The sequence below is a fragment of a genome, unplaced genomic scaffold (assembly GCF_019419815.1).
Source record: "Pyrus x bretschneideri cultivar Hongxiangsu unplaced genomic scaffold, Pyrus_bretschneideri_v1 Contig39, whole genome shotgun sequence".
NCBI classification, from domain to species: Eukaryota; Viridiplantae; Streptophyta; class Magnoliopsida; order Rosales; family Rosaceae; genus Pyrus; species Pyrus x bretschneideri.
The window spans coordinates 4,113,170-4,130,280 of record NW_025999712.1 but is presented as its reverse complement, the minus strand read 5'-3'; the positions used below and the strand labels follow the sequence as shown (position 1 = coordinate 4,130,280).

At 36.1% G+C, this 17,111-nt stretch overlaps 2 protein-coding genes across 2 annotated transcripts; one reads left to right on the top strand and one right to left on the bottom strand.

The window, feature by feature from the left end:
• The first annotated feature begins 3,629 nt into the window (after positions 1–3,629).
• LOC103944941 lies at positions 3,630–5,897 on the top strand. The gene is made up of 3 exons (XM_009355422.3): positions 3,630–3,784; positions 5,189–5,378; positions 5,496–5,897. The coding sequence occupies exons 2-3, from the start codon at positions 5,208–5,210 to the stop codon at positions 5,565–5,567; spliced, it is 243 nt and encodes an 80-aa protein (XP_009353697.1). The 5' UTR covers positions 3,630–3,784; positions 5,189–5,207; the 3' UTR covers positions 5,568–5,897.
• Positions 5,898–6,642: 745 nt separating this feature from the next.
• On the bottom strand, positions 6,643–9,799 carry LOC103944940 (heat shock cognate 70 kDa protein 2-like). Its single transcript, XM_009355420.3, has 2 exons — positions 9,534–9,799; positions 6,643–8,526 (listed from the first exon to the last, which is right to left on the bottom strand). Exons 1-2 carry the CDS (start codon positions 9,745–9,747, stop codon positions 6,791–6,793), a joined length of 1,950 nt encoding a protein of 649 aa, XP_009353695.1. The 5' UTR covers positions 9,748–9,799; the 3' UTR covers positions 6,643–6,790.
• Between the last annotated feature and the right edge of the window lie 7,312 nt (positions 9,800–17,111).

Sequence of the window (17,111 nt, the reverse complement as noted above, 5' to 3'; positions counted from 1 at the left end):
TGCAGGGTTTTAGTAATAGGTTTTATAGTTCTTGAGGAGTTAATTGGTACTTTGGAAGTCCCTTGTTCATTGTCTTTGTAGTGGGTTTTAACAATTGAGTCAAAAGCTTATTGACGTTTTGAAAGCTCATCATCCAAACATATAATTAGTAGGTATTTTGTATTTTGACATAAGTTGATAGACATTTTATTTTCTAACATTGATCAACAGAAACAATTTTGCTTCAACTAAAGTCAACCAAAATAATTTTCTTCCCCAACCAAGATCAATATCAATTAATGGAATTTCTCTTCATTGACCTTTCCTTAAAAGCGCAAAATGTTGATTGATCCAATAATTTTAACGCAAATATTTTGTGACCTAACTCAAGTAACCTCCCCCTTAGGTTAATGAAAAAAAGTTACAAAGCGAGCCCCTACTACTAAAGATGAATGAAACATGCTTGCATTAATACATATCTCAAAAGTTAGTTTCTACATTTGTAATGAGAGTCTTGAATTCGACTTATACAAATTACGAGTTCGATATTAAATCGTAACAATCATCACATTGTGTAGTTTAACTCAAATCAGTCACCTTTCAATGCAAATATATTGTAGCATCAACAAAAAATGATTTCTTCAACGTTACTCTTGAAATGTATTATATTATATTATGTTTCTTCAACATTAGTCTTGAAAATAAGGTGGGGCCGAGCTCCGTTTTGAACTAGGCCAGATTTCTAGGCCTATCCTGGATATATAAAGAGACAAACAAAAGCAGATCGAGTTGTTCCTTGATGGAAACTTTGTAGTTTTGCTCTGGACATGACACATCAGCCATGACAATCAAACATATGAAGATCAAGCCGCGAATTTGCATTTGTCGTTGTCAATTTTCTTTTTCACTCACACATGCATGCAATAATGTCTGAAGCCATACTTGTTTGGTATAAGACTACGAATATTGGAGTTACTTGGCTTGAAGAAAAGCACGTTTGAGGATGAGATTTGTGTCATATTTTACAGACGATAAAACAGAAAAATTTATACATAACGAGGGTATGCACTAATCCTCTCACAATCGATCAAGTGTTGAATACTACAAAGGAGACAATGGTTAAACGATTGTACCTGTTACGTGTTAAGAGAAATGAATCTGAGATTTGCAAATAAGCGGAACGATGTGTGGACTTGAATCTTAAGGCTTGTTTACTTAATACATGAATCGGAGAAGTAAGGAACCAGATAACACGTAATGAGCGTATGCTCTAGTTTGATCCAGTTCATGATATTCAAGTATTGGTTTAGGAATTTTACAGAGAAAATCAAACTTTTCATATTTTCAAAAGTGTTGCTAAACACATGGAAAGTTTGAGATTGAAATGATTCTAATACTGCATGTCACCGAAAGATTACATGACAGTGAGAGAATATCACGTTGAAATTATAGAAATACAAATAATTAACAATTCTTCAACATTACGAACATTATCAGTTGATTTTAAATTAGTATAATTCTTTCATCCATCAAGCCTTAAGAGATTAGATAATCAATAAATGCTTATGGAATGACTGATTTCTAACCGTTACGCCTTCAAGCTAAAGCAATTTGAATTATGGACAATTGGGAATTGGCAATCAAGAAAGATGAAGAAAACAACTTGATCATGTTTGGTGCAAATTAGTGGAGTGCTGTTGGAACTTTAGATATTGAGAAGGGTCCATATATCCACCAACTTTTCTTTTTGTTTCTCCCGCTCATCATCCATCAACTTGCTTGAGCGTTGAATATTTGGGAGTTAGACATAAGGTACAAGGGTCCTAGGAATTTTGGTATGCCTAATTGCCTATGCACTGGCCAGAAGAAATTGTAGAAAGACGTCGATTTGTATATCTGACATGATAGCTACTTTTGCTTTTTTGTGAATGAGGATCCTGGGTCCTTTTCTTTGTGAAAATTTCAGGAATTCTTTAATCATGTTCGTTCATCGTATATTGTGCTGTTAGTTTTCGTCAGGTACTGTTTATATTCAATTTTAAATAAAAAATTTATAATGATTTCTGATCGTAAGATGTATGATGAACAGATGTAATTGAAGGATTCTCGGGATCCTCACAAATAAGATCCGAAGAGGATCCTCCTGCACTTTTTGCAATGTTAGCTTTGATTGCTGGAGTTGGATACTCTCTATTCCTAATATTTCTTTTTTTTTTTTTTTAAATGATTACGATTAAATCACGTCAATATTTTGTTTTGAATTTTTTATAGAGAGAAAATGACAAAAATGAAAGTGTGAGAGGAAGGGAGGAAAGGAAAGGAAAATAGGAGAGGAGAAAATCATACTTCTTGATTGCTAACGGTAAATTGTTACCTTTGTTCCATACAATGGATGGGATATTAATTCTCACCCTTTAACTTTCCAGAACGCAATACATGCAGCAGCTCTTAGAGCATCTCCACTCGTTTTTGGAGGACAAGAACAAATGGAGGGTAAGAACAATAAAATTGCTCTTACTATTCACTCTAAACAGTATTTGACTTTGTGCAAGTCCTCACATTTAAAGGAGGAAGGGCAAGGGCAATATATTTTTTAATATTTTCTTCGTCTTATCCTTCATTTGTTTAATTTGCAAGTGTGTGGTTTTTTTTTTTTTTTTTTTTTATTTGAATTTTGCAAGTGTACCTTTTTTAAGTGTGAACTTTGTATTAATTTTTTAAAGTTGGATTATTCTTGGCCGTTAAAATTTTCAATTTTTTAAAATCTGACGCATCACATGGCGTAGCCCCAAATTTTTTTATTTTGTTTTTACCGTTGGAAATCCAACTGCTGTTGTTGCCTCAAATTCGAATCAAAATTATATAAAGGTTTAATTGGATTAATAGTTATCGTGGTGATATGGTAGTTGGAAGATAGTCCATGTGGTAAAAAAACTAGGATTTAAACTCATGTGGTAAAGTCTGTTAGGATTTATGCCAAAAATTGAAAATTTCGTCAACTTTTTGTTAATTAATAGCACTTGAGCCAGCCCCACGTGTTAACAATTAACGGAGAGGTTTGTGTTAGCCTAATATGTATAGGAAAGTTAGGTTTTAGCCTAATATGTGTATGGAGAGTTTTGTGAGTTTTCTCTGGCCGTTTGGGCAACCCACCTCGATTCGAAAAAGTGTCATTCTGTTCTATTTTTCTATTCAACGTATCACTTAGTTTTTTTTTTTTGGTAAAATTTTTTTCACTCTAAAGGAATGTTCAATGATCTGCAGACTTGGTGTTAAAGAGATAATTTTGGTGGTTTTGCAATCATTTTATTGATTGAAATCAATGAATGCTTAGTATTAGGCTTATTACAAGCAGATTACCATTGGAAATGTTTAATGTGCAAATTGGCCTATTAGCATAGCAAATTAGCAAACATGTCTTTGAATTTTAATCATGAGATTAACGGAGCGCTTGCAAGATTATTTCATTTTGCTTATTTAGTTTGACGACCAAAAGAACGAGACTCTAAAAATCCAATTTTCTCTTTTTATTTTTTTTCATTTTATCTGTCTATTTTAATAGGCCAACCCAAAGCTAATTGTCCAAGAATTTGTCAGCCCACAACGATGAGGTTGTAATTAAGCCTAGCCCAATTCAGCTCAGGGCCTTTAGCTCTCACTCTCAGTCCCATTTGCGAAGAACTTCGGCGTTCTCTGGAAATCCCCAATTGAAAATTGAATGACATTTTGAAAAACCAGCAAGCCCTAGAGTGGCCATTGTCGCTCGTTATCACTCTCATTCTCCGCGGTTAGAGCCACCGACTCGGTAATTTTACTCTTCCCTTCCTCCATTTCTTTTAAATTTATCGTGCTTTTATTTCTGTGTTTGTAGAATTGGGTTTCCGTTGTTATTTGGTTTTTACTTGATTTTGATCCAAATGGTGTTCCGTAGGTTGTGAAAATTGGGGGAAAATGTAAAGTTTGTTAATTTAATTGGATTTAATTAGCATTTTGTATCTAGTGCTTATCCATCTATTTGCACTGCAACTGGGTCAATTTTTTGATTGCTGATTAACACCGTGACTTGATTAATTTGTTCTTGCTGGGTTAATGTATGCAACTGGATAATTTCTTATTAGCTGGTTTACGCTGTAAGCGGGTTAGTTTGCCCTCGCTGATTTACGCTGCGATTGGATTTATTTGTTCCTGCTCATTTACAGTGCAAACTGGGTTTTTGTTCATCACTGTTTTTAATCCATACTGATTATTGGGCTTGCTGAGAACCGAAGGAAGATTTGATTGTGCCGCGTCTTGGTTTTCAAGTTTTATAACATTTCACTGAACTTGTTTTGGTACTTAAATAGAGTGTGTGTTATTGGTTTTCAAGCTTTGTAATTTTGCTCTGTCAAAGTTTGTGAGCTCCCTTGTTTCTGTTATGGTGGAACTGGAGGCTGAAAGAATTTTACAATGATGGTGCATTTCATTCATTGAAATACAAGTTCTTTCAGTGCTTAGTTGTTTCAATTGTTTTACTTTTTACAAATCAAACCTTTTGTACGGTAGAGTGAGTAGGCAAAACATATGATGGATGTGCAAGCTACATTTGGACAAGAACACAAATACTATATCTGTAAAACTATGCCTTAATGATCACCATATGAGATCTTTTAATTACTTTTCTGTGCGATAATGTTTTAATGCATTTGATTGTGATATTTCATAGGGTTTATACATCCAGTAGATGAAGGAAGCTTCTTTCGTGGCACACAATTAAAAATGAGTAAATTGAGACAAATCCAAAAACCCTTTGTTCCCAAAAACCGTCTTTTGAACTTCTTCTTAGTGAGTAGATCGAGACAATTCCAGTGTACATCCGATTGTACTGTCTTGGGATGAGACTTGTTTGATTTGCAGGCTGGAGTTCTAATCTGAGCAACACATTGGGTTTTATGGGGGCATTTTTTGTTAGTAGTTGAACTGCAAAAGGTTACAGCATTGCCGCTTTATGTAAAATGTTTATGTAAGTTTGAACCCAGATTTTCATGGGATAAGACCATGCATGAGCACCTTCCACCTTGGTGAAAGTAGTTGTTTAACTTAAATACAAAGCGGTGGTTGTGGTCATGTTTGTTGTAGCTTTTCTCATGATGTATTTGATTTTCTTTGCAACTGAACTTCTCCAGTCTTCTTTCAAAAGTTGGGTACCCCTAACAGTTTCTTGCTTGGATAGGTGTTCTTCAAATCATAAAATGGGTCGGAAGGTTGGTACGGTATATATAAATCCAAAGAAATTTGGGACTTTTCACAAACCTTGCATGAAGGAAATGATAGCATTTCTCAACTGCATGGCTACTAACCAGCTCTGTGATGATAAGTGTGTAAAGCAGAAGGAACTTTTGGGTACTTGTATGGAGGCTCAGGTAGATTTTTCATTGTTCTCCTTTGGATTATGCATCTTCATTTTGTTCTCCCTTTCTTGCATCGTTTCTTTTCATTCCTTGAAGTCTATCGTAATGCACCTGATCCTTTCGCTACAGAGCAACAAAAACAGAAAGTCAATGGGAAGCATCAATTACCACTTGCAGAGGCTGAGCAGGGGAAGGAAGTAGTTTGGCTTTGTAGGGAACATTGTTTAAGTTGATGCATGATTATTTGGGGTCATCAATTACCACACAGCCATTTTTGTCCTTTAATCGTCAATTCATTTGATCCGATGACCAGAAATTAAGAGCGGTGTGTGGACAGCACAACCGTGTTTCTATTGCAACACCTGAGAGTGTTCACGTATAATTTCCCTGCTTCATTCAATAGGTATGGGAATTTCTGGACATATTGTTTTTGAAAATCTGTTGCTAATTTGGTTTAATGATATTTTCCATTGATCTGTAAACCTAATTAACTTTAAAAATGAATTAGGAAAATATCCTCTTTTTCTTCTCTTTAATTGCGAAAATATTTTTTTTTCTCTAATTTATTTAAAATTTGAATTGGATTTAAGTTCTGTTAAGTTATTTGATGGTCCTGTTTTTTAGGTAAGTGAATAGGGAAGATACACATTATGAAAAAAATTTCTTAAGATAAACATTATATTCCACATTCACTGCCATGCCCATTTTCGTCGTTTTTGCATATTTACAGTAGTTATACATAAAAAATTTTACCGAGCATTCAGACATTATTTATTTATTTTTGTTAAAAGCACTTTTATAACTAAAGTTTACAAAACATTCAGCTGCTTTATTTTACAACTATTTTTTTTCTCACTACAACAAAAGCAATTGTTATTTCAAAAAGCACATTAATACCAACCTAGTCCTAAGTCTTTGCGTCTGTATAACAAGGCTTTGTTTTATCTTTATTTTTTAGTAAATGCTCTTATCAACATGAGCTGATTCGGCTTAACATGCGTGTCCGAGAAGCTCACTTCTCAGCCCGAGGGGCCATCCTCCCGGTCCGATAGTGACGTGTTAGATGTGAGCATCGGACTAAAAACCAATCAGTCATGCAACGGTAATTTAGGATCAACAACATTACTGTTGCAAACCCTAACAGTTCGGCGAGAACGATGACACAATCCAAACAATACCTGTTTGAAACAAACTCACCTAAATCAAAAGAATAAAACAAGATTGGTAGCAAAAGAAAATTTAGGATAATAAAAAGATTATTAATCATAGGTCACAAAGAGTAGGATGGAAAATGAAAAATATGAACCGAAATTCATAAACCATAGCACCAATAAAAAAACTAAATTCGCAACATAGACATATCCAACTACATACTGTGATTGCCCAAACCAAAAGAGCAGTTCATGGAACTGAAAAAATTTATCTTAATCAACTTCCTCGATCTTCGGTCCAGCACCACCTGAAGCCGCCGGAGGAGCATCTTCGTCCGGGGCTCCGCCACCCACATCAGCACCGGCACCCTGATACATCTTGGCAATGATGGGATTGCAGAGGTTCTCAAGCTCTTTCATCTTGTCCTCAAACTCATCACAATCACCGAGCTGGTTCCCGTCAAGCCACTGAATGGCGTCTTCGACTGCATCCTCGATTTTCTTCTTGTCCGCCGGATTGAGCTTCGAACCAATCTTTTCATCCCTCACCGTGTTCCTCATGTTGTAAGCATAGTTTTCGAGTGCATTCTTGGCCTCCACTTTCTTCTTGTGATCCTCGTCCTCTGCCTTGTACTTCTCCGCCTCTTGAACCATGTTCTCGATTTCCTCCTTCGACAATCTACCTTTGTCATTGGTGATCGTGATCTTATTCTTCTGCCCGGTGGTTTTGTCCTCAGCAGAGACATTTAAGATTCCATTCGCATCGATATCAAAGCAAACGGTGATCTGGGGCACACCCCTTGGAGCCGGAGGGATGCCTGAGAGCTCAAACTTGCCCAACAAGTTATTGTCTCTAGTTCTTGTTCTTTCACCTTCATATACCTGAATCAACACACCAGGTTGGTTATCCGAATAGGTTGAGAAAACCTGTTCTTTCTTGGTGGGAATCGTAGTGTTTCGCGGGATAAGAACAGTCATAACTCCACCGGCAGTCTCCAATCCAAGTGAAAGAGGGGTGACATCCAACAAGAGCAAGTCCTGCACCTTCTCATTTCCCTCACCGCTCAAAATGGCAGCTTGCACGGCCGCACCATACGCAACTGCTTCGTCAGGGTTGATGCTCTTGCAAAGCTCCTTACCATTGAAAAAATCCTGCAATAGTTGCTGCACCTTGGGAATTCTAGTAGAACCGCCGACGAGAACAACATCATGGACAGTGCTCTTGTCCATCTTAGCATCCCTCAAACACTTCTCCACCGGCTCCATACACTTTCGGAAGAGATCCATGTTGAGCTCCTCGAATCTCGCTCTGGTTATGGTGGAGTAAAAATCAATACCCTCAAACAGCGAATCAATCTCAATTGTTGTTTGAGCAGTGGAAGAAAGAGTCCTCTTTGCTCTCTCACAAGATGTTCTCAATCTCCTCAGTGCTCTGGGGTTATTGCTAATGTCCTTCTTGTTCTTCCTCTTAAACTCTTGCACGAAATGATTCACCATTCTGTTATCAAAATCTTCACCCCCGAGATGAGTGTCACCAGCGGTAGATTTGACCTCGAAAATACCCTCTTCGATCGTAAGAAGCGAAACATCGAAAGTGCCACCACCAAGATCAAAGATGAGGACATTCTTCTCACCAACACTAGTTGCTTTCTTGTCAAGTCCATAGGCAATGGCGGCTGCAGTTGGCTCGTTAATGATACGCATAACGTTCATGCCCGCAATCACACCGGCATCCTTCGTGGCTTGTCTTTGAGAGTCGTTGAAGTATGCCGGGACTGTGACAACGGAATTCTTCACGGTTGAACCGAGGTAGGCTTCTGCTATTTCACGCATCTTGGTGAGAACCATAGACGAGATCTCCTCAGCAGCAAACTGCTTGTCCTCGCCCTTGTAGTTAACCACAATTGTTGGCTTGTCGCCGGCACCAGCAATGACCTTGAAAGGCCATAGCTTCATGTCACTCTGGATTGTGGCATCAGTGAATCTCCTACCAATCAAACGCTTTGCATCTAACATAGAGCAAACAAAAGTAAAAGTGGTCAAAATTTGGATATTAAAGCTTTGACAAAAAAGAAAAAGAAAAAAAAAGGATAATGAAAGAAACATGACTGATCAAGCAAATCATTATAAGGGAAACATCATAATCAAAGCATAAGATGCCAATAACCTAAAAACAACAATTACAACTGTACTATCACAAATCATGTTTAGATATACCAAAGATTGAGATTAAAACATTTAAAACAAGTACATTAATTATCTGTCACTGACATCAAATCTACACACGAGTGATCACAAATCTTTAGTCATCACTCAACCACAATAATCAGCCATCTCGCTTTCAAGTCCAAACATGGAGCCCAATCTCTTTTCCTATTTATCCATGATCTCAAAAAAAGAAAAAAAATATTGGAAACAAAGGCTACACTGAATTGTGATTCACAAAATTAAATCTTAATTAGGAAATGACATGTTTTCTTCTAATTTTTTTTTTATTAAAAGATGAGAGTTTTAACAAAAAACTCATGGTGCTGTTTACTTCTAACGAAAAATCACATTTTTATATTTCTCTGGTACTATTCATTACATCTTCATTTGTCATTTTTTATTAAAACTAATTTTTTTTTAAACTTTTCATTAGTTTTTCTTTAAAAGATACTATATATATCAAATATATTATGAGATGTCATACACCCCTTGATTAAAAATATGATCAAATAGTATATAATCAACGACGAATTACTATCCACATTTATTTTTTCAGATGCGACAAAATACATAAAATAAAACCATCTTATCAATCAAATCCAATTTATATTTGCTTACTTGAGTCATCACACATGCACAAATGAATCACAATGACCAATTTAACCTTTAACCTTATCAAACCACCATGAAACCCTAAGACACACAATCTTTCAATCAAAGGTCATATTAGACAAATCATGCATGCAATCTGCAGATACGAAACAATAAAAAACAATTAAACGAGGTTTAGATGTGCAGGTATACTCACCAAAAACAGTGTTGACGGGGTTCATGGCGACCTGGTTCTTTGCGGCATCGCCAATCAAGCGCTCAGTGTCGGTAAAACCAACGTAGGACGGCGTCGTCCGGTTACCCTGATCATTGGCTATGATCTCAACACGATCGTGCTGCCAAACGCCGACGCATGAGTAGGTGGTTCCAAGATCGATGCCGATCGCTGGACCCTCCCCTTTTGCAGCCATTGTTGAAAACTTGTAAAAAACCTTTTGAATGAAATTTTCTTTTTTGTGAGTAGTATGAAGGTGAATTAGGTTATACTGCTGAACCGATGGTTACATGTAGATATATAACAGAGTAAACCTTCTAGATCGAGTTGTGTGGGATTTCATAGACCGAGTTTCCAGAAGCTTCTTCTCCAACTGTTTCCATATTTTATAGCGAATGTGTGGTTTGACAGAGTAAAACTGGAATATGAGATTTTTAATTTTTCTGTTTTTATTTTTTCTTTCTAAAACATGAGTTTCTTAGCTTAAGAGTTGGGAGAATAAATTGGTTATGAACTTACCATTTACGAGATTTGAACTTAAAAATTATTACTTAAAATGTAATGAAATACCAATAGAACTTAGTTGTAAATGACAAACATGAGTTTCTTTTTTTGGTGAAATGGCAACGGTTGTATTAGAACGTTAAGAAGATCTACAAATTTATGAATATTTGGACCAAACAACGTACTGTGACACTTCAAACGTTGTGATTAAGTTGTACAAGGAATATATTTAAGGCTAAATTGGAGCAAAGGTATCTAATCTATACTACGAGTTCAATTTTCATATCTAAACTCTACTAATAGCTCGAATTATGTCATTTGTTGCACTAGTAATTATTTTAATTAACTCCGTCAACTTTTTCATTAAGTTGAGGGATAAAGTAGAAATTTCATCCAAAAAATAAGAAAATAAAATTTTAAAGAGAAAGACTTGCCTCCTCGAGGATTGAGGGGATTGAGGGAGAACTCCTCCTTAAAATATCTTGTGACCTATTCACGAAACTTTTTGATTATGATCAGAACTCCTTAAGGATTGACAAAGTGATTTTAGTTTTAATTATTTTTTGTTCATCTTTAGATTAAATACCCATTTTACCCCATAACTAAAAGTTGATGGAGTTAACGAAAAGTCCACAAGTGCAACACGGGGCATAATTTGAGAATAAGAGCAACTATTAGTAGAGTTCAGAGATCAAAACTAAACTTATGGTCTGACTTAACGACCTTTGCTACAATTTAGCCTATATTTAAATGACTCAATGTAAAATAAAATTAAAAGAAATCCTCTCCGGTCATCGATATGCCCTAGCCGTCGTTCATCTTAAACTCTCTCTCTCTCTCTCTCTCTCTACTTATTGCCTCCAGCCACCACCACCACCAAGATTCCTCCTCCCACCCCCTTCTTGCCATCGCCGTCACAAATCAGCTACCGCCACCACAAACCGCACCGGACTGATCGAAAACCGAATGTCAGTAACCGACACTGTCGGTATCAATCGGTGTCAGCTTGGAAAATACGCATACCAACAAAGTGGGTTCGGTAATCGATTTTTGGGTTTCTCCTGTGGGCTTGGACATTCTGTTACATTTGTGGTTTTCTATAGGGGCATATGAATCTCGGTTCTGTTCCGTAGTACTTGTATGAGGTCTAATCCATCTATAATCAATACCAAGTTGTGGTCCAAAATAGTATTACCCCATATGTCATTCTCCCATACGGCAACCTCTTGTCCTTTATTCCCGAGATTTACGTCCTAAACTTTACTGCTCTCTCTAAATTCGGCTGTTACAGTCCAACCAAAATAAATTCAGCTGTTACAATTGATAACCCGTTTGAAGTTGCTGCAAATGTCAATGTGGAATCTCCGAATCTAGGAAAAGTTGTCTTTCTTTGGAGAAATTTTTTGTAATATTATGCGCTGGTATACATGAACTGATATGCTTCTACAAATTCTGTGACTAGGTATTGTTTGTGAAGTTAAAATATGTGAGAAAAGGATTTTTACTAAACCTTCTTCACAGGTTTGAAAACAACCAATCCTTGGTTTAAAATTTGTTGTGAATCTGCAAATTATTTTGTATGTGGTTGGCAATGGATCAGTAATGGGGTTTATAATAGTGAAACCAATTATCCAATTTTTATGTGTTTAATGAACCTGAACTTCTAATTAAGGGACCTAATATGTAGGCGAGTTCCTTTAGTGAACATATTCATGTGGATGTGGTTTATAATAGATGTAATGAACCTATTAATTAAAGTGGTTTGTAATGTTAATGAAACCTGCATAGAAGAGTGGTGGACCTTTCATGTAGGTTTATAATGTGAATGAACCTCTGCATGTGAGTTCTAATTTCTAATGTTAAGCATACATATGTTGAAGGACCTCTTGGGGTTGGTTCAGTGTATCTGATTAGCTGTAAAATTTTGTGCAAAATTTTGGCCAACAACTAGCTCAAAGGCAACAATTGCGACAGCCCTAGAATCATTAAACTGACACACAGTACGAAATAGAGAGAAACTTTTGTCAAAAATATATGAATGATAATGTTGTGAACTAGCTAGTAGATACAGAGGTCTTGTTTGTTCTAAAACTTAGACATGTGTTAATGAACCTGTCTATGTGAATACAGTACGATTATACCCAGTTTTCATACATATATGATTACCTGATGCAGAAGTAAGAATCGACAACAGGAAAAACATGTAGTATAGTGGATTCAAATTTAAAATTTAGTTTTGGGATTAATATGTAGGATAGTGGATTCAAATTAAGAACAAAAACAAATATAAATGCGTAAAACTACCGGTACAATCCCTTTAAAGAAAAAACTATTTTATAAGTATAACAGTAAATAGTTGTTTTCTGCCTTTTACAACACTAAAGTGAAATAACTTCACTTATCTTAAAAGCTGAATGAATTCCTAATCAATAATCATCTTAAATTTCTAATAAAGATCGAAAAGTGTAACTATTTATGTCAACCTAATGCCAAGCTGAAGATCAGCAATGATCTAAAATGCAGCTTAGTCGAAGGATAAAGAACTGAAAATAACTTTAGTTTCTACAATGTTATTATGTCTTCCGGACCCTAGCTAATCTCAGCATGCAGTCTTGGCCAGACTAAACCTTGTCTCAAATTTTATTATTTTTGTCGTCATACAGAGACACACACATATAGATATATATATAGGTTTATACACACACACACACACACACATTTCTGGAGATATATATGTTTGGTCGATCCTCATGTGTTGTGAAGCTGTGATAGGTGATCAGTCCAGATCATTCTTTTGATCAGATTAAAGCTGTGCTGATGCATGCATGAAGAAGAGCTGCTTTAATCTTTGGTAGCAGATTTGTACACTCCCACAGCAGCGGTCACTTCAGTTGTAGCTTTGCGAAATCCCTACGATCCCCATGATTTGAATTCGAATGGCCCAAATCCCTTGTTATTTTCTCGTATGGCGCTAACCACGCCTCCTAGGGTCCTAGCTAGCTAGTCTATAAAGTGAACCAGCCAACTAATAATGCCATCTCTAACTGAGGGCTGGCTAGATGGCTCGTTTCAGCCTTTTAGCCCTCCAAGATATTAATATTTTAATGAACAGTATATGGCTATATTTGCCTCCATCTCCAACTGAGGGCCAAAGGGCCAGAGGGCTCGTTTTAGCCCTGTCACAAAAACCCGTCTCCAACCGAAGCCCATAGGGCCAAACATAATTTATTATTTAAATTTAAAAACTACAACAACTTAAATTTAAAAACAACAACAACTTAAATTTAAAAACTACAACTTATATTTAAAAATGACAAATTAAATTTAAAAACTACAAATTAAATTCGAAAACAACATTAACTTAAATTTAAAAACTATAACAACTTAAATTTAATATCCATAATCAACATCATCTTCATCATCCACCATCGTAGGAGTATAGTCAGAGGTAAACAACTGTCGTCGGCTCATAATTTCTTTTTTTTTTTCCTATCAAAATAGGCCTTACTCTTTGGAGTGTAATTCGAAGTGTTCCCTTCCATATTCTTCTCATCCATCTCTTCTTGTATTTGTTTGGCCCGTTCTTCATGCCTACACTTCCTTTCTTCCGCCTCAAAAGCGTTTTGCTCCGCCAATAATTGCAATGAGGCTGCCACTTCATGTTGAGCGGTGTAATCATCATTTGCCTTGCCCTTTTCCTTCAACCTTCGCGCCTTGTTTCGTCCTATAGCCCTAGGTATGGAACCTTCACCCGAAGACAGATTTTCTACCCTTGTTTGTTGAATGGTTGGAGATCCATCTTCATCCATATCTACAGCTAAGGATGCAGTTCCGAACACCGGCGTAGGAGCTCTTTGTGGTGGATCTTCAAATAACACCCACCCTTTACAAATTTCCCAACAATTGTGAAACTGAAAAGGTTTCGAGCTGCTGTCCATATACAATTCCTCCGCTTGGTGTACCTAGAAAAAAAATTAAAGGAAATTAATTTATGAAATTAAATGTAATATAATTAAATATTTCAAATAAATTGTGAAAACACTTACTTCGTCGTAGTAATTAGCGCCGCTTTCATGTCTACTTGCGGCTGCTAACAATGCTTGATGTCATTTGTTCAAACTTGGCTGAAGATGTTTCTTCCATCTTGAAGAACAAATCTCGTGGTTTCGAATATTCACTGGAGTGGTGTCTTCATAGAACTCTAAGTATTTTTTGGACACATGAGTCCAAACACCGTCATTTGTTTGACAATTCCCCCTCACACTATCTCTGACACCCATCTATAAGCCTTGCAAAGAGCTTCATCTTCTTTTCGGGTCCAAGCCCTACCTTTCATTGCAGACAAGGCCATTTCAAAATTATTAAAAAAATTGAAGGATAGATTTTTGAAAGAGGAAGGAAAATATGAGAATTGAAATGGTGTAGGAATAGTGAAAATTTTGTGAGGAATGGTTTAGGTATTTATAGGAAAAAAAAATAGATTTAAAAAAAAAAAAATTGAATCCAACGGTAAATGGCGCCAGCTAGCCGTTGGATTCAAAATTCTTTTTAAGAATTCATGTCGGTTATAACCGACATGATTAATCAGTTTTCTAGCTAGCCCTCCAGCCCTTTCAGATTTCGTGGGGGCCCTCTCAGATTCCACAAACCCTCTGGCCTAGCCCTCGGTTGGAGACGGTTTTCGGGCTATTTTCGGCCTTTTGACCTTTTGGACCCTTTGGTTAGAGATGGACTAATGGTACTTTGCTAATTATGTAGTAGCATGTATCTATCCATTTGTTGTCAGAGTTGCACATGCAATTATCAAAAGACTTTGCTACAATCATGTTGCATCTCTAAGAGCAATTCCACTCCTAAAAGACTCCATCCATCTGAATTTTAATACCAACACATATATATGTCACGCCTCTTTTTCACTCGTGTCACTCCGTGCAATTATCAAAAGACTTTGCTACAGTTATGCTGTTTTTAATCTTGGTGCCACGGGGTGAGACGAGTGAAAGAGAGGCGTGACACTGTTAGTGACTGTCAACAAAAAGTGTTTGTGTGTTTGAGTGAGTGTGAAAGTTGTGTGTAAATTGGACTTCTTAACCAAGTGATTGTGCACCGAGTGAGACGTTGGTTCGGTTAAGTCTTTTATGTGCCTTGAGTGGACGGGGACTTAAAATCTAGTATAATTTCGTGTATGCTTGCCTAAAAAGTAAATGAAAGAGAAACAAAATGTAATTATTTCATGAGAATTCATGATGAAGTGAAGATTACAAGCGTTTATAAAAGTAAAATCTGGGCCTTAGAAAGGACATCATGATGGTTGGAATGACAAATCAACCGAAGCATACCACATGGTGGCAGAGTTGTAAAAGTTTTAGATCTCGGATCATAGGCAACGTTTGCTTCAAAGGCTTTTAAGGTTGTAGCTAAGGAGCTAGTGGTTTGCTAAAAAACAATTAGGTTTGTAGCGAAAAGCAATTGGGTTGATTGAAGAATCACTCAATTTTTTGTTTAGTCGTAAAGATTGAATTTTGACGAAGGTCTTCTACTTGAAGGCCTCTGGTTCTATTTATAGGCAATGAAGAAGGAGCGACTTCGATCATATTGCTGAGTTGAAGTAGGGGTAAATAGATCATTTGGCACTGACAGTGACTGTAATTCCTGGTAAGTGGTTTTCAATTGTGCTTTCTGGTGGTTTGCATGATCGCGATAATAACATGAGCGTGTCAGATGATGCGCGCGTGTATAGGCATTTAAGGAGGTGAGATATTCTTAAGTCTGGTTGCCTGTGTGGTAAATACTCCTCAACGAGAATCTTGTCTGAGCCCTCAGACAGGTTGGGATGGAGTGAGGTGTTCGTCTGAGCCCTGAGATAGGATTTCAAATTAGGCTTTAAAGTTGATGGGCTTGAGTCGTGCAACTTTTGCGTAAATAAAACTAATTTGATCTCACAGCAAACCTTATTTTTATGGGAACTTTAACGAAAAATTCCCAGTACTGTTCATTTTAACAAAAAACCACATTTTTACACTAAAAAGTCAATTTTGGTACTATTCACTTTACCCTTTATTTTGTCTTTTTCATTAAAAGTCAAAGTTTTCAAGCCATTTTCGTTAGTTTTCCTTATTTTTATTTATGCCCAACAATATGTTTGAATCTTAAATAAAGGTCACATTTGAGTTTCAGTCTTGCATTGAAGATGGACTAAGTTATATATGATCTGGTCAATAAATTTTTTATTCCGGTCACATTTGCATATACACACTCACATAAATTATGGAGCAAACATATTTTATGGCTCACAAAATCTAATACAATTAAATGACACGAATATGTAAATAGGAAAACGAAAAGCAAGATTACATAATTTATTTTGTAATTGTCAAGTTTATAGTGCAAGGTTACATACATACATACATACATATATATATATGTATATATATATGTATATATATATATATATGTATATATATATATATGTATATATATATATATGTATATATATATATATATATATGGTGGTGCTATTCACACACTCCCTGTTAATAATTTTTAAGATCAAGTGAAACTTTAATAAGAATGATCAATAACGCATGTAGGGCAGACATGCCAAACATTAACCAAGAGTTCATAGACCTAAAAAAAAAAAAAAACACCACAACTTCATAACTACAAATCATCAAGAATACGATACAATTCCTTAGCCAAAAGGATACCCACAACCAACCAACAAGAATATTAACACTCATGCCCGCACTACCCTTTGATGATCTTGCATTCTTTGAAAGAAAGAAAAAACACTGCTACGAGTTAACCCCAATAAACGTTTAAATTCCTCCTCATAGTCCTTTTCTATGTGTACAAAAACCACAAGAAACACAAAGATCACCAACTCAGCCAATCTCCGCTCAAAACTTATAGTTTGAGCACTATGCCATAGACACTAGTCACACTACAAAGGCTCTTCTTGACAAAGAAAGAGCAATCACAACCACAAATATTCTTCTAATCAAAGCGAAAGAGTAACCACAACCAGAAGATGAGAGTAGTTAGAAGATAGGAAAA

Bases quoted from the DNA above. Each gene is read 5' to 3' on its own strand.
- LOC103944941 (XM_009355422.3), top strand. From the start codon at position 5,208: ATGGGTCGGAAGGTTGGTACGGTATATATAAATCCAAAGAAATTTGGG. The intron at 5,379-5,495 runs GTAGATTTTTCA...CTTTCGCTACAG, and splicing joins GTACTTGTATGGAGGCTCAG to AGCAACAAAAACAGAAAGTC.
- LOC103944940 (XM_009355420.3), bottom strand. From the start codon at position 9,747: ATGGCTGCAAAAGGGGAGGGTCCAGCGATCGGCATCGATCTTGGAACC. The intron at 8,527-9,533 runs GTGAGTATACCT...GCTCTATGTTAG, and splicing joins CCCCGTCAACACTGTTTTTG to ATGCAAAGCGTTTGATTGGT.